Below are 14,343 nucleotides of genomic sequence, written 5' to 3'. Positions count from 1 at the left end.
GGCAGCTCAAACTGGTGTAAGGACCCTGATATCAATGTCTGCAGTAGGGGCCAAATTCTGCTCTCGGGTGATCACTGATGTAACTGAGAAAAAACTTAGCCCTTATGACTCCCAGCTACACTGAAGTGCCTCTGTGCAACATGTTAATAATGCACTACGCCTCCCAAGAACAGCTGTGCAAAGTGTGCTGGGAGAGAGAAGGTGCACACCATCTATTTTTTAGAGAACCCGAAGAGTGAGATTCTTCCAAGATTGCTGTTTATTTCTTATGATTATTTTCTTGAGGGAAGAAGTGCAATTTACCTGGTACCAGGCTATCGCATTCTACCAACACCTCACTGGCTTGGGTTTTCAGTGGTGGCACGATTATAGTTCGGGGGTTCCCGCTGCAGTGGGTCTCTGGTACCCCTTTTGTATCATAGGTGTTCCCATTATTGTGTGGCCCACGGTGTTGCACTGAATAGGGGCTGTTGTTGCTGGAGGAATCAGAGTAGGGCGAATCGTGCACTGTGACACAGCTGATGACGTTTTTTCTTTGCTTGGACAGGGTGCTGAAAATCAAACAACATGGAAGATAGTGAATAGGCAAGAACTGTCTGAATACCAACATTCCATTCCATCCTCAGCCTACTCCTTAACAATGGGGGTGCTCGCAGGATTAAAGTTAAGCATGTGCTTCAGTGCTTTGCCAGATCAGGGCCACCCAAGCCAAATTTTGTGCTCCTAAACTCACTTCTTACTATTCAGGCAAACCCTCATTGAAGTCACGTGAGTTTTGTCTGAGCAAGGACTGAGTAAAATCCCGAGCAGGGATCTTATAATTGACCTTACATGCACAGCTTAGAATAGCGCTCAGACTGACTGCTAGACTTATTTCCAAGCTATTTACTATCTCTTGGCAGGAGAAGCTCAGCAGAGCACACTACACTAAGTTGCATTTCTTACCACTCACACAAAAATGCAGCATCTCCCCCCTCGCCCAGCAAAGATTTAATAATAGATGTTACAGTGAGGTTTCATATGATTAAAATTCCATTTTTACAAAATATATTTACTAATGCACTATAGAGCATATATATTCATAAATACTTGAAATGAAAGGACAGCTGAAGAAAATCAACAATGTATATTTGCTATGCCGAATCCTTGGGTTTTATTCTCTTGTTAATTTGCAACATTCAGTAATTCGCAACAGGTCTCCTGACATTAATGTGAATTACTGAGGTCTTGCTGCACCTAATCTATCTATGGCATCAAAGAAGTGATTAAAAAGGAACATCAACATCAACATTTCCAGATTATTGCTAGAAGTTCATTAGGCTAGACTGTACCCGCGCTGTTGGGATTCGCTCCACTACTGTGTCTAATTATTCCTGATGGTTTATCCTTCCCATTATGAGCTTGTTTAGAGAAAAAAGAGAGAGAGGTGGGGGATGGGAGACAGGGGGAAGATTTGCTTAAATGGCTCATATCCTTGACAGCGTGCAGACCTTGACTACAGAAAATAGCTGCTATGTTTCACTGATTGCATTATGTTGTTATGGCAACTGAAGTTTTTAAAATGATGAAAAGAAATGGATAGCGCATAAAGAGCTAAGTAATTAGACTCAGTAGTGGAAACAGTCCCAACAGGAACAAAAACACCATATAGAAATAACAGCACATCTCTTAACCTCTTGAGTGCCACTCTTTTTTTTCCCTTTTATTCCCTTCCCCATTGAGGCTCAGTTCAATTCCTTCCCTCCGACATGTTGTTAACTCAAGAGAGGATCTGATTATTCTGGATTCAGCCACTGGTGGGCATTTTGTCCTCGGCTCAGCATTACTAACTATCCAAGTTAATGTAGGCAAATGTTGCAGACCTCCAGACCAGCTTGCACTACAAGCAATTTTTATTTATTTGTGCATTTGTTTATTTATTTTTACAGTGCAAGAAAAAGTGAGCTACACCTCTTTAGCAGCATTATTGATTTCACATTTCTCTGATAAAGAGTCTTTCCAGCAGCCTTCCTTGGTGGCAACTGTCCAGCTTCCCCTTGCTTCTGGGGTTTGAAAAGCTTTTATTTAATTTTTTGTCCTTCACATGAAACGTCCACTAACGTTCTGCTTTAAAAACCAACTTCTCCAGTGCCTGATTCTGCAATGCTTTCTCAGGCGAGTAATCCTTACTCCAGGAGCTCCACAGATTTCAAAGGCTTTATGATTATTACAGGAGCACATAGGAAGCCCAGACCTAGATTAGAGCCTCAGTGTTCTAGGCACTGTACAAAATACATAGTGACAGTCCCTGTTCTGCACTTACAATTTAAATAGACAAGCCAGATAAATGGTGGGAGGAATGGTGACTCCATTGTACAGATGGGGAACTGAGGAGCAGCGAGATTAAGTGATCACAGAGGAAGCCTGGAGTAGAGCACAGAATTGAATCCACTCCTCCCATGAGTAAAGGACTTCTTTTAAAAGGGTTGCAATAACAGACTGTTCTATTCTTCAATTTAATCCCCTCCTCCATCAAGAGATGGACAGGGTGCTGTGTTTGAAATGGAGAGAATAATGGCATGTCTTAGAATGACAACTGCCTTATTCAAAGGAAGATGTAACAGTTTTGATATGGTGCTGCAAGAAAGAACGTTAAGCTGATAAAAATGACTCTTATCAATATTCCATTTGTCTAATAGAAATGCCGTAATTTCACATTTACGAGTATCTGTAATATTTGCCCTTTGCAACTGCCCTCTGCTGCCTGAGAAGGAGAGACGTATGTTCTCTAACACTGAGCGTTATTACCTTTAATAAAGAAAAATCAAGTTACTGAACTGTGTTCTGACAACTGATAAGGATCTGACTGCATTTCTTTTATAGCCCCTTCCTTACATACAGGGCTCAGAGGCTGAGCTGTAAACATTTGTTCCTGGCTGATACTTGGTATGCAAAGGGCTCAGCTGTGGGAGTGGAAGAGCACTTTTTCCTAGACATGAAATCTGGGTGTTTTATTATTCTAGACTTTTCATATTTTATGCCATTGTGATTGAGAGATCTTGAAGGCAGGGTCATCTTGTTGTTAGATGTTTGGACGTTGCCTAGTAGAACAGGGCTGGAGCCACCAGCCTTTTCCTATTACAAATAACAACAACGACAATGTTTAGTTATTTTCTTTTGCTACAGGAGGTAAACTGGCATCATCAAGGAAAGAACTGTGCTTCCATCAGCAAAGTTTTCCTCCTCAAGGTGCATTGGTTACAATAAGAAAAGCAAGAGCACTAGAAATCAAACATATAAAATGAACAAAACCCCAGCCCTCTAAAGAGAGGGAAGAGTATTATGATCTTCATTTTACAGACGGGGAACTGAGCGAGACTAAAGCTCCAATCCTGCCAACACTTATGCATCTGCTTAACTTTTCCACTACAAGTAGTGCCAATGTATTTAATGGGCCAACTCCAGGTAGTAATGTTAAGCACATACGTAAACGTTTGCAGGATCATGGCCTAACCATGGTGCCTAACTTTAAGAAAAAGAGTAGTTCCACCAAAAATCCAAGTTGATTTTCTTTATAAAAGTTAATAACTATAATCACTTTTGGAACCCATATATCTCTCCCTAGAGAACAGAGAAGCCAAATAGGACAACTCATATATTTACAACTAGGTACCTGCTTAAGTACCTTTCTGAAGTGGGGCCAAAGAGATTCAGGATGGGATTTTCAAAAGCATCTAAGTGAATTAGTTGCTCAGCTTGCACTGCAAATAAATTGATTTCAGTGGGACTATTCTTGGGCTTAAAGTCAGGCATCTACTTCAACGGACCTTTTGAAAATCCCACCCTGAAACCAAGCCATACAGGAGCTTTCCCTTCTCAAAGCCTTCCAAGTAGCAAATGGTTATTCTCCCTTCTGATTTCCCATGAGAGTCTGATATGGGCATTCAGTCCATTGCCTGCTGTGTTACAGTACTAGGCCTGGCAGACCTATGTGAATCTGGGGAGGGGTGTTAATTCCCGGCTCACTGAAAATCAGAGGTCCTCTGCATCCTGTCACACGGCACTAAGGTAGCCTTCTATGCAGGCTTTCTGTATTTCTATAGCACAGCTATAGCTTTCTGTGGAAGTTTCAGGTTATTCAGACACATAGTTAAAAATACTGATGTGGTCTGCACCCTTCTTATTACACCTGCGTATATTCACAGCTGCTGCCTGGACAGCAGCTCTCCCAGCTGCAGTCATAGTAGCCCATGCAAGCAGTCTCGAGAGGGGAGGCAGTCCACACTCACAGATAACAAAGTATCCATTCTACAGCCAGGACTCCAAGATGCACTGTTATGTTGCTCTTAAAGTAGCATCAGCAAAAAATGTCTTTTAAGATGACTATTCTTTATTAATTATAAATCCCTATATGTATGCCTAGTGTTTTTACCAGGTACATAGAAAGAAAAGTGCCCTGCCCTACTGAGCTTGAGATCAAACTCAGACCACAGAACAGTTCACGTCCAAGAGGTATAGAGGCACTGAGCATGTCCGTGCTCTCAAACATGCACAGACCGCTTCCGGTGATTTCCATCAAAATGGCCTAGGTGCAGCTGAGAGAAAGAACTGGGCCCCTTTTCCAAGAGGAGATCAGCATAGCAAGGCCCGTGGTGTTTCAGAAGGGATTTGAAGGAGGAAAGGGAAGACGCTTGGTGCAATGGGAGAAGGTATGAAGCAGACGGAGGGGCGGTCTGTCCAAATGGTGTTGTGATCTGGCCCTGGGGCAGTGATGTGCAAACTTTTCCAATTGTGCACCCCCTTACAAGTAACAGAATCTGTCTGCACCTCCCCCTCTCCATTACTGCACTGCCATGACTTCTTCAACAGTGGAACCTGGGCTGAAGGTGGAGCTGGGGGCAGAACTGGGGATGAAGGAGAAAGGAGCTGGGGCTACAGGTGAAGCTGGGATATGCTGGAGGTGGAGAGGGAATGAAGGTGGAGCAGGGGGCAGAGTGGAGTTGTGGCAGAGCGGGGTTGGGGAGCAGAGCAGGCTTGGAGGCAGTGCAGGATTGCGGGCTGAATGGGTTTGGGGGTGGAGCTGATCTGAGGCAGAGGGGCACAGGGCTGGAAGCATGGTGCTCCCTACCTGCCCCACCATGGGGGCTGGCACTGGACTGGAAACAGAGCAGGACTGGGGACTGAATGGGGTTGGGGGAGGAGTGAGGCCGGGGTTGGAGCTGGTCTGGGGGTGGAGCGGGGCTGGAAGTGTGGCACTCCCTCCCAATCCCCCATGGAGGCTCTCCCTGGCCCTGCTGTGCACCCCTCTGAATGTTCCTCCACTCCCCCCTAGGGGGGCGTGCCCCCAGTTTGGGGAACACTGTACTAAGGTCTGGCACTGCAGCCTTTGTAAATCGACATCGCTCTATAGAAGCGGAGTTCTACCCACTGACGATTGGGCCCTGTGATGAGCTGCCAAAATCTTAACAACCGGTTCCCTATAAACGTTCTGATTGAAGGGATGTGCCTCAGTACGTATTTTTTGTACCAATAGGGTTACCACACGTCCGTATTTTCCTGGGAGGAATTTTTAAAGTTCTAAAGTTCTTTTTTAAAAAGCGTGGCCTGAATTAGAAATTAGTTCTGTTTCACATGTGTGGGTTCCCGCCACTCCCTGGAGGATGTGCACATGTGTGGGTCCCAGCTGCTCCCTGCCCCCCTCATTGAAGCAGGTGGGCAGGGTTACTGCCGTGGGAACTGCAGGGCACCAGTGGACGTGGGGCTGGCTGCAGACAGGGGCATGGGGCTGGCTGGAGACAGGAGGGTGCGTGGTTGACTGGAGGCAAGAGGGTGTTGGGTTGGCTGGCTTCGGGCAGAGCCACAGGGCGGTGCAGCAGGGGTTGGCAGGGCTGGAGACAGAGGAGTGCGGGACTGGCTGGCTTAGGCAGAAAGGTGCGGCAGGGGTTGGCTGGAGACAGGGGAGGGTGTGCGGCAGGGGCTGGCTGTGGGCAGGGCAGGAGGTGTGAGGCTGGTGCGGGCAGGGCAGGGGGTGCGGGGCTGGTGCGGGCAGGGCAGGGGGTGTGGGGCTGGCTGCGGACAGGGCAGGGGGTGTAGCAGGGGCTGGCTGTGGGCAAGGCAGGGGCTGTAGCAGGGGCTGGCTGTGGGCAAGGCAGGGAGTACGGAAGGGGCTGGCTGCAGGCAGGGAATGGGGTGCGGGAGGGGCTGGCTGCGGGCAGAAAGTGCTGGGTACTCACGGGGAGAGCTTATCGGAGCAGCCCGAGCAGCAGCACGCAGCCCAAGCCCAGCAGAGCAGCCGGGGACCCACCAGGCAGCAGTGGGAGCCCCAGGGCCAGGCAGCAGCCCACATGGCTCCTGCAGTGCAGCGCCCCCAGCGGCCGGAGGAGGAATTACACACTTCCTGGCCAGAGCCCATCAAAGCTGCAGTGCCCCCTTCTCGCAGGGAAGCGGGTTAATAAGCGGTTCTAAAACTGCTTCAAAATTTAACAACCGGTTTGCGCGAACCGGCTCCAGCTCACCACTGATTGGGCCCTAAGTCTTTTAGGACTGACAGTTTTTCATGACCAGGATCTTCTTTTCCTAACTGAAAATATCAAGTCCTAGAAGATGCGAAGGTAACACACTGGTCAGTATGTGTCAGGGCCTGTTACAGCTCTCAGCTTGAGAGTCTGCCTGCTTAGCTCAAACTGTGGCGACTCATGCTTCCAGCTGCGGAGGCTCCCTGGTTCAGGTCCCAGGGCTGACAAAAATGGCAGCCATTTCACAAACAGACCTTTTGGTTCACAGGCATTTACACCATACCACCTCTCTAGAAACCACATCATAGTGCATTCTGACATGGCCCAAAGCACAGAACAGGGTTAACCCTATAACACTCTCTTCTATGGCTTTCAAGGCCCAATAACTTGCAGCTTTTTGAATTGTTGCCACTTCAGAATGAACCACAATAAACTCTATGCAAAGAAAGTTTACTCACATAAACCCATAAAAACTAAGGAAATCCCATGTGAAGGCTGAAATCCCCTAACACTGAAACATGACTTGCCACTTATTTCAGTACTGGGACCTTACGTATCTTTGCCATTCCACCTCCTCACCTGACCTCTGACATGTCCTACTATTCTCATTTCACCTCTCTTTGTGCATCACACAGAACTGTACAGTCAGTGCTTGTGAAAATGAGAAATATTCATTAGAAACTATATTGAGCCCACTGGATCTGTTTTCACTTGTCTGAGACCCAGCCCGGAACTTGAACTTGATACAGAATGAGCTGTATGAGTGTTCATCACTGTCCTCTACTGGAGGGAGTCAGACATGCTAAAGCATTTAGCAGTTTCTAACGGTTCTGCTACTGCAGGCCTGGTGGGAGAGCTTCTGCTGTCTGTTATTCCAAGCACTAGCTGCCTGGGGTAGTTTATTTGTTTACTTGTTTTAGAGAAAGGATAGGAATTCTAACTTTGTTCTCTGATGACTGTGATTAGTCAATGTGATGGCTATGTAGAACATTAATAATAATGCCATTATATATTAAATACCAAGGGTGAAATCATATCCCCATTAAAGTCAACACGAGTTTTGCCCTTGACTTTAATGGGGACATGATTTCATCCCAAGTGCTTATGTGTATATAAATTAGACAATACTTTTTTTGCTTTATTCCAGGATCGGCAACATCCCTTGGCCCGCGCCGCTTCCCACAGCCCTCATTGGCTGGGAGCGGTGAACCTGTGGACATGGCAGGTAAACAAACCAGCCTGGCCCGCCAGCGGATTTCCCTGATGGGCCGCGTGCCAGAGGTTGCCGATCCCTGCTTTATACACTATGCTCTATGCTTCCTGCGTGTTTGTAAACAACACAATGGGCCCTGATCCTGACTGGGCTCTTTGAACATTACTGCACTGCAAGCATACACATATACACACACAAAGAAACCATGCTGTAGATCCTCAGTTACACTGAATTTATGCCACCCAAGGACTCCCCCCCCATGTAAGAAGAAAACCCAGCTGCCCTTCTAAGGAAATGCTCGTTGCCTTTGCAGTGTGAGGAGCAAGAATCTGGTCCAACACATGTAATATAGTAAGTATGAATAACAAATTAATCTCCTCATAATCAGTTGTATAAATGATAGCTCTCATATAGTTCTTTTTTAAGCTACAGGTGAATTTTGTGATAGTGAAGTGTGCCAATGCCTGACAGGTCTATAGAGCACGGTTACACTCTGCCTGCCTCGCCTAGCAGGATAATGGCTCCTGTATGGAGCCTTTAGTCTGAGAGGTAGAAACAGGAAATGGAGAGGGGTGATCCTTAAGGCAGTGGTGTCCAAACTTTTTAGTAAGGCAACCCACCAGCTGCATTTTGTCTTTTTTGGGACCCTCTCAGAGTCCAAATTCATGAGGGAGGGCCCAAAATCACAGCCCAGTGTCTTCTCCTTGTCTTCTGCCTCCTCCTCACCCCACTGAGGGGGCACCAACCACCCACAGCAGCTCCTCCATCCTTGCACCACAACCCTAATCCCACCCACTTTTAAGGAGAGGCCCCAGGGAAAGAGGGGTTGGAGAGTGAGCCTGCCCCTCACTCTGCAACGGTCCCTCCTGTCCCATGGGTCTGGGCCCCGCTCCAGGTGTTGGGACCTGGCGCATAGAATTGTTTGGCCATGGAGGGGCAGCTGGGTCAAACCTGAGTGGCTCTGCAATTCTGTGCACCAGGTCACATCACCTGGAACAGGAAGCCAGGCAGAGCCCCACAGGACAGAAGCCACTATTTTGGGGTGGGCTCACTCTCCAACCCACCTCCCCTCCACACTGGGCCCACAACCCAACTACAACCTTCTCACAACCCACTGGTGGGTTAAAACCCACCTTGGGACACACTGCTTTAGGGCACCAACATGGCTATAGATGATAACTGGGAGGTGAAAGATCTCATGCTTCCTTGTGGGTACAACCGCTGCTTCTTTTCTCTTTTAAAAGTCTCCTCCTAAGCCAAGGAATCATCAGTGTTTTCTTTTTAGAAAATTGTTGTGGGGGTTGTTGTTTTTATTGTTATAAAGTCACGAAGGGCACCTCCTCACTGCCCTCCTTTCAATCACTGCTTCCTGCCATGCTCTGCTATGCTAGAGTTAGCGGCATGTGAAATTATATCTCCTGCTGCTATTACCACTAGCCTAGTCCTGTATGTCATTCATTCATGAGCAGCATACGCATTCTCTCACTCGCTTATATCCATAATTTATTCATCCCAAGATGCACTTGTGCTTCTGTTCTATATTTAAGCTGTTTTATTTTTCTCCTGTTAACTTCAGAAGTATTTAATCAGCTGAGTATGTACACCTAAAAAAAGAACCTACAAAATGAAAAGTTATGGAAGGGCTACATAGCTCAGGCGACTATGAGTGAAGAATGCTAGCAATCAGTCTGGCTGGCTGGCTCCCATTGCCATAGTATTGGAGGACTTTAGTACAGAAACTTACAAAAATGCCAAGTCTCTCAATTTATAAGAAATCTGTAAAATCTAAATTTTGTTTTGAATTTCCTCACGCCTCCAGGGAAACCAGTGGGACCTAAACTTCTCTCCCCAGAGAAATAACTCACAGAACTGTTGTTCTTCAGCATAGCAGAAACCATCTTTTTTTGACCGAAGGATGCTGAGCTCAGGGGAGTTTCTTTGGAAAAGACAGTGAACTGAGAATGCCGTCTAAAGATCTCTTGGTGGTAAAGTCATCGTACAAGCCTTACTCTTCTCCCCTTTGCAATCTATGGCAAGGACGATAATACCAGTCTCCAGTAGGTGGCACTCTTTTGTAATACTACATTGGAAACTACATGCTTCCAAAGACCCATAGGACTTCCCATGGAAACTTTATAGCTTCCTGCTGCTTCTGAGAACGGGGGACTCGCAATTTTTAAAAATATCTGTTGATTTTAAAATAGTTATAGGAAGCTATACATATCAACAATGTAAAATACACAGAAGAATTAAACAAAGTCCTGGACTGCCTGTTACACCACCTTGGCAACTTCTCAAAACTTTCACGTGCACACCTGTATTTTCCATTAGATAGGAAAGAAATTCTTCCCATAGCATGTGGAATTCTCCTTATTCTTACAGATAAAGGGTCTGACCCTCCTTTATTAGAAAGCCACTTTGTACTGCCCTGGCATTGCAGAAGCGCCTTAATGTAGGAGTAAACTCTCACTTTAAGGCTTATTCTTCCAGAGCACTGTAAAGGGGCTTTAGCATAACTGAGAATCAGGCCCAATATATGCAAGTGGGACAATTTTGTCCATGTCAATATTACCGGTCTTTTAAAACTGGAAGTGCGACATAAGAATATTTTTATCTGCTAAGGATCAATCTCTGCATAACCATGGCCAACTGCAAATGTACTTTATTTATTTATTTGGGGGAAGACGACTTTCTAGTCCCAGGGACTCAAGGAAAATCATGTAATAAATTTAGGGCTTAATCCAAAATCAGGGAAGACAGTGGAAAGACTCCACTGACATCAGTGAGCTTTGGGACAGACTGTTAGTTCTGACTCAGCAAATTACAATTCCATACTAATTCTGTAACATTTGATCAAAAGTGTCTAATATTAGGACATTGATAAATAATATGTGCCAAGTTACCCCCATGGTTTTCACGCTACCAGCACTCATCGTTGCTGAACAGGCTAAAATTTCCACAAATACGTATGAGTCCAGTAAAGCCTTTGCATGATTTCCAAATGTTACAATTTTATTTTAAGTATCAGAGGGCTAGCTGAGTTAGTCTGAATCTGTAAAAAGCGACAAAGAGTCCTGTGGTACCTTATGGACTAACAGACGTATTGGAGCATAAACTTTCGTGGGTTAATACGCACTTCGTCGGAGGCATGTAGTGGAAATTTCCAGAGGCAGGTATAAATATGCAGGCAAGAATCAGTCTAGAGAAAATGAACTTAGTTCAATCAGGGAGGATGAGGCCCTCTTCTAGCAGTTGAGGTGTGAACACCAAGGGAGGAGAAACTGCTTTTGTAGTTGGCTAGCCATTCACAGTCTTTGTTTAATCCTGGGCTGATGGTGTCAAATTTGACACCATCACCTGTGGCCAACTACAAAAGCAGTTTCTCCTCCCTTGGTGTTCACATCTCAACTGCTAAACGAGGGCCTCATCCTCTCTGATTGAACTAACTAGTTACCTCTAGACTGATTCTTGCCTGCATATTTATACCTGCCTCTGGAAATTTCCACTTCATGCATCCGACGAAGTGGGTATTCACCCACGAAAGCTTATGCTCCAAAACGTCTGTTAATTTTATTTTAGGCTCATTTGCAGCCCCTGTTGTACAGTCCTGTATAGTTGGCCATTCTCTCCCATCAAACACATATCCTTAATCTGAATTCCCATCTTTCTTTGAGAGGCACAAGAAGGATGATGAGGAGAAACTTAGCTAAAGGTAGCAAACTTCAGATAGGACACTACAGATTAGATCCTCGATTTGGCCATGTCAAGGGTCCCAAGCAACCTGACTTCAATTTCTCTGATGCTTTCACCAAAGATAACTCCCTCATCCTGTACTCTCTTCTCCCTCTGCTTCTGAGACTCTGGCCCTTCTCTGCTTCTCCAGTCATTCTGCTCCGAGCAAAGCTGGTGAATTTTTTTACGTGAATAGTTTTTTCAACAAAAAATGCAGATTCAGGCTGAATCAGAAGCATCCATATATTTTGTTTCAGCATTTCCAAAATAAAATGTTTTGATTTTTCATTTGAGAAAGACATTTTGTTTCAGAATTTTCCTTAATTTAATTAAAAAAGATTAAAAAAAAATTTAAAACTCTAAAACCAAAATGAAACAAAAATAAACTTGGGGTTGAACAAAATGTTTAGTTTGATCTGAAATGTTCTTTTTCCAATTTTTCATTTTAATAGAGAAAAACAAAAAATGTTGCAGTCCAATCCAAAACTTTTGGGGGTGGGGGTGGGGGTTCCAATGGCCAAACAGAAAAATTGATGATTCAACTAGCCCTAGTTTGGAGCTTCTCCTCTACCTGTTCTCTGGCCAATGCCCTTCAGGCTTCTGTCCTCAGCCCACTCCTATCTTCATTTTACAAGTTATCCCTTGGAAACTTCCTACACTCTTCCATGCTGACATATTCTAACACTACCTCTCCTCCTCTGACCTCTGATTTCTTCATCCAGCCTCTCCTCTGTCTCCCTCACACGTTAGAATGGATACTGTGCTTCCAGTTCAAAATGTAACATGATGAAAACTCAATCCCTGTTTTTTCTCCTGAGCTCCCCATTTTCCATCCTTGACGATCCCACCATCCTCCCGTTCACCAAGCCTCACAATGTTAGTTTTCAACTTTTCTCTTTCCTTGTCCTCCCAATACTAGCTGTTGCAAACACCCCCCCTCCAAAAAAACAAAACAAAACAAAACAAAAAAAACCTAGCACTATCTCTAAAATCCATCCTTTCCTTTCCACTCCTTGTCCACGCCTTGGTCATCTCTCACCTTGACTATTGCAACCACCTCTCCCCCTCATCCTCCAGCTTCCAACTTGTTCCCTTCCAATCCAGATAATCTTTCTGCTCTGCCATTCTAATAATCCTGGAAGACCGTAGCATTCTTCTAGATAGATGCTGTGGACTGGACTAAGTGAGGGGTTCTCTCAGATTTTTCATTTTGTGGATCGTTGTCCTCTTAACCATCCTTTCACGGGCTTTTTGTTCTAAACTTCTAGGCCCTGCAGAAATCCACACCTCTTTACCTCTCTGATTTCCTCTCTTTCCCCAGCCAGGCCTCTCAGCTTCCCTTTGTATCCCTCTGCCATCCTCATCTTTATACCTTCTCCCATGATATCACCAATAGTTAGAATACCTTTCTCTTACTGCACCTGGCTTCCACCCTCTCTTCCAAATCCTTTCTTGAAATACACTTTGTCTGTGAAACCAAGCGACCAAAGAAGTGTTATAATAATTATTTACAACAAAAAAAGTGTAAAATATCCTGCGCTGCTTTGATCTCTCCATCTTTCCGGTCCTCTGGTACATGACAGGCCTGATTTTGAGAGGCGCTGAGCTTCTACCAATCCAACTGAAATCATAGGAGTGCTCAGCACCTCTGAAAATAAAGCCCTGTGGTTCCTAGTTTCTCTCTACAAGGTTGTAAGATCACTGAGGCAGGCACCATCTCGTCTGTTCTGTACACATTTTTGGTGCATCACTAATAATCATCACAGCACTGAGATTCAGAGATATAGATATCTCAGATGATTGAAGGCCAATCTGCTGTGGAACAGGTTCTAAATAAAGATGCTTTAATTTTATCTTTTATTATCGAAGGGACAGGGTTAGAAAATACCCAGCTGAGTTAGTAGCGCAAAGATTCTGTAATTCTTCAGCTATTTGTAAGGCTGCTTCTCTGCAACTCCTAAAACAGACTGACATTTTGTGACTGGTGTAGGATGGGGAAACCTGGAGTACTCAGGCTTTGACTGTGCGCATGTGAGGAAAGGTGCTGAAATGAGAGCTTTGGAATAAGAAGTCCTCGCTTTATTCATGGACCAAGAACAGCAAAGGCAGCTTCCCTGTACCACTGTATCTACTGTGACTGGGTGGATCAATTCTATGAGAAGAGGGATGTTCAGTCTTCATGGTCCACTTGTTTTTTGCCTCCCTGCTGAGGCAACCAATGGGGTGCCAATTAGTTCCAAAAGTAGTGATATTTTTTGTGATATGACCACCAATGAGAACTGGACAGATACTCCTCACAATTTATTTCACCTAATGAGGTATTCATGACACACAATCATTAGAGTTTTTCAAGAATAAGTTAGGAGAAGCACTGTATATGGACATAATAGTGTGGTAGCCTTCTTCACAGAGGCTGAGGATTGGACTAGATAAGATATTCTCCAACCTTTTCATTCTATGGATCACCTAGAAAGAGAGATCTGATCCTGAACTATCTGCTCTCCCAACCCCAATTCCTCACTGCTTTGTTCTGTGTAGCTATCTTAGGCATTTATATAGCCCCTATTACCTTAATATCTGAGCACCTCACAATCTTTAATATATTTCTTCTCACAACATCCCTGTGAGGTGAGGAAATATTATGTCCATTTTATAGATGGAGTAACTGAGGCACAAAGAGATCAAGTAAATTGCCCATGGTCACACAGGAAGTCTGTGGTAGAGCAGGGAACTGAATCCAGCTCTCCTGAGCCCCAGGTTAGCACTCTCATCACTGAACCATGCCAACTTTCTTTAGGGCAACCGCAGGAATTGTTTTCCATGCCACTGTTGGCCCATACAGCATAGATTATGTACCAATGGACTAGATTGTCTAGGTGGTCTTTGAGTTCCAACCTATTTCCT

At 44.9% G+C, this 14,343-nt stretch overlaps 1 protein-coding gene across 3 annotated transcripts in view; it reads right to left on the bottom strand.

Annotated features, from left to right (window-relative positions):
• The window catches only part of HIPK2 (homeodomain interacting protein kinase 2), a 201,774-nt gene that overhangs the window by 15,175 nt on the left and 172,256 nt on the right, over window positions 1-14,343 (bottom strand). For all 3 annotated transcript variants that reach the window (XM_050945478.1, XM_050945489.1, XM_050945484.1), the window contains exon 13: window positions 304-551. In XM_050945478.1, coding sequence (XP_050801435.1) covers window positions 304-551 — 248 coding nt within the window. The remainder of the gene's footprint in view (window positions 1-303; window positions 552-14,343) is intronic.

This window comes from Gopherus flavomarginatus, chromosome 1 (assembly GCF_025201925.1).
Source record: "Gopherus flavomarginatus isolate rGopFla2 chromosome 1, rGopFla2.mat.asm, whole genome shotgun sequence".
Classification (NCBI taxonomy): Eukaryota; Metazoa; Chordata; order Testudines; family Testudinidae; genus Gopherus; species Gopherus flavomarginatus.
Note: the sequence above shows the minus strand (reverse complement) of the source record. Positions and strands in the feature narration are given on the sequence as shown.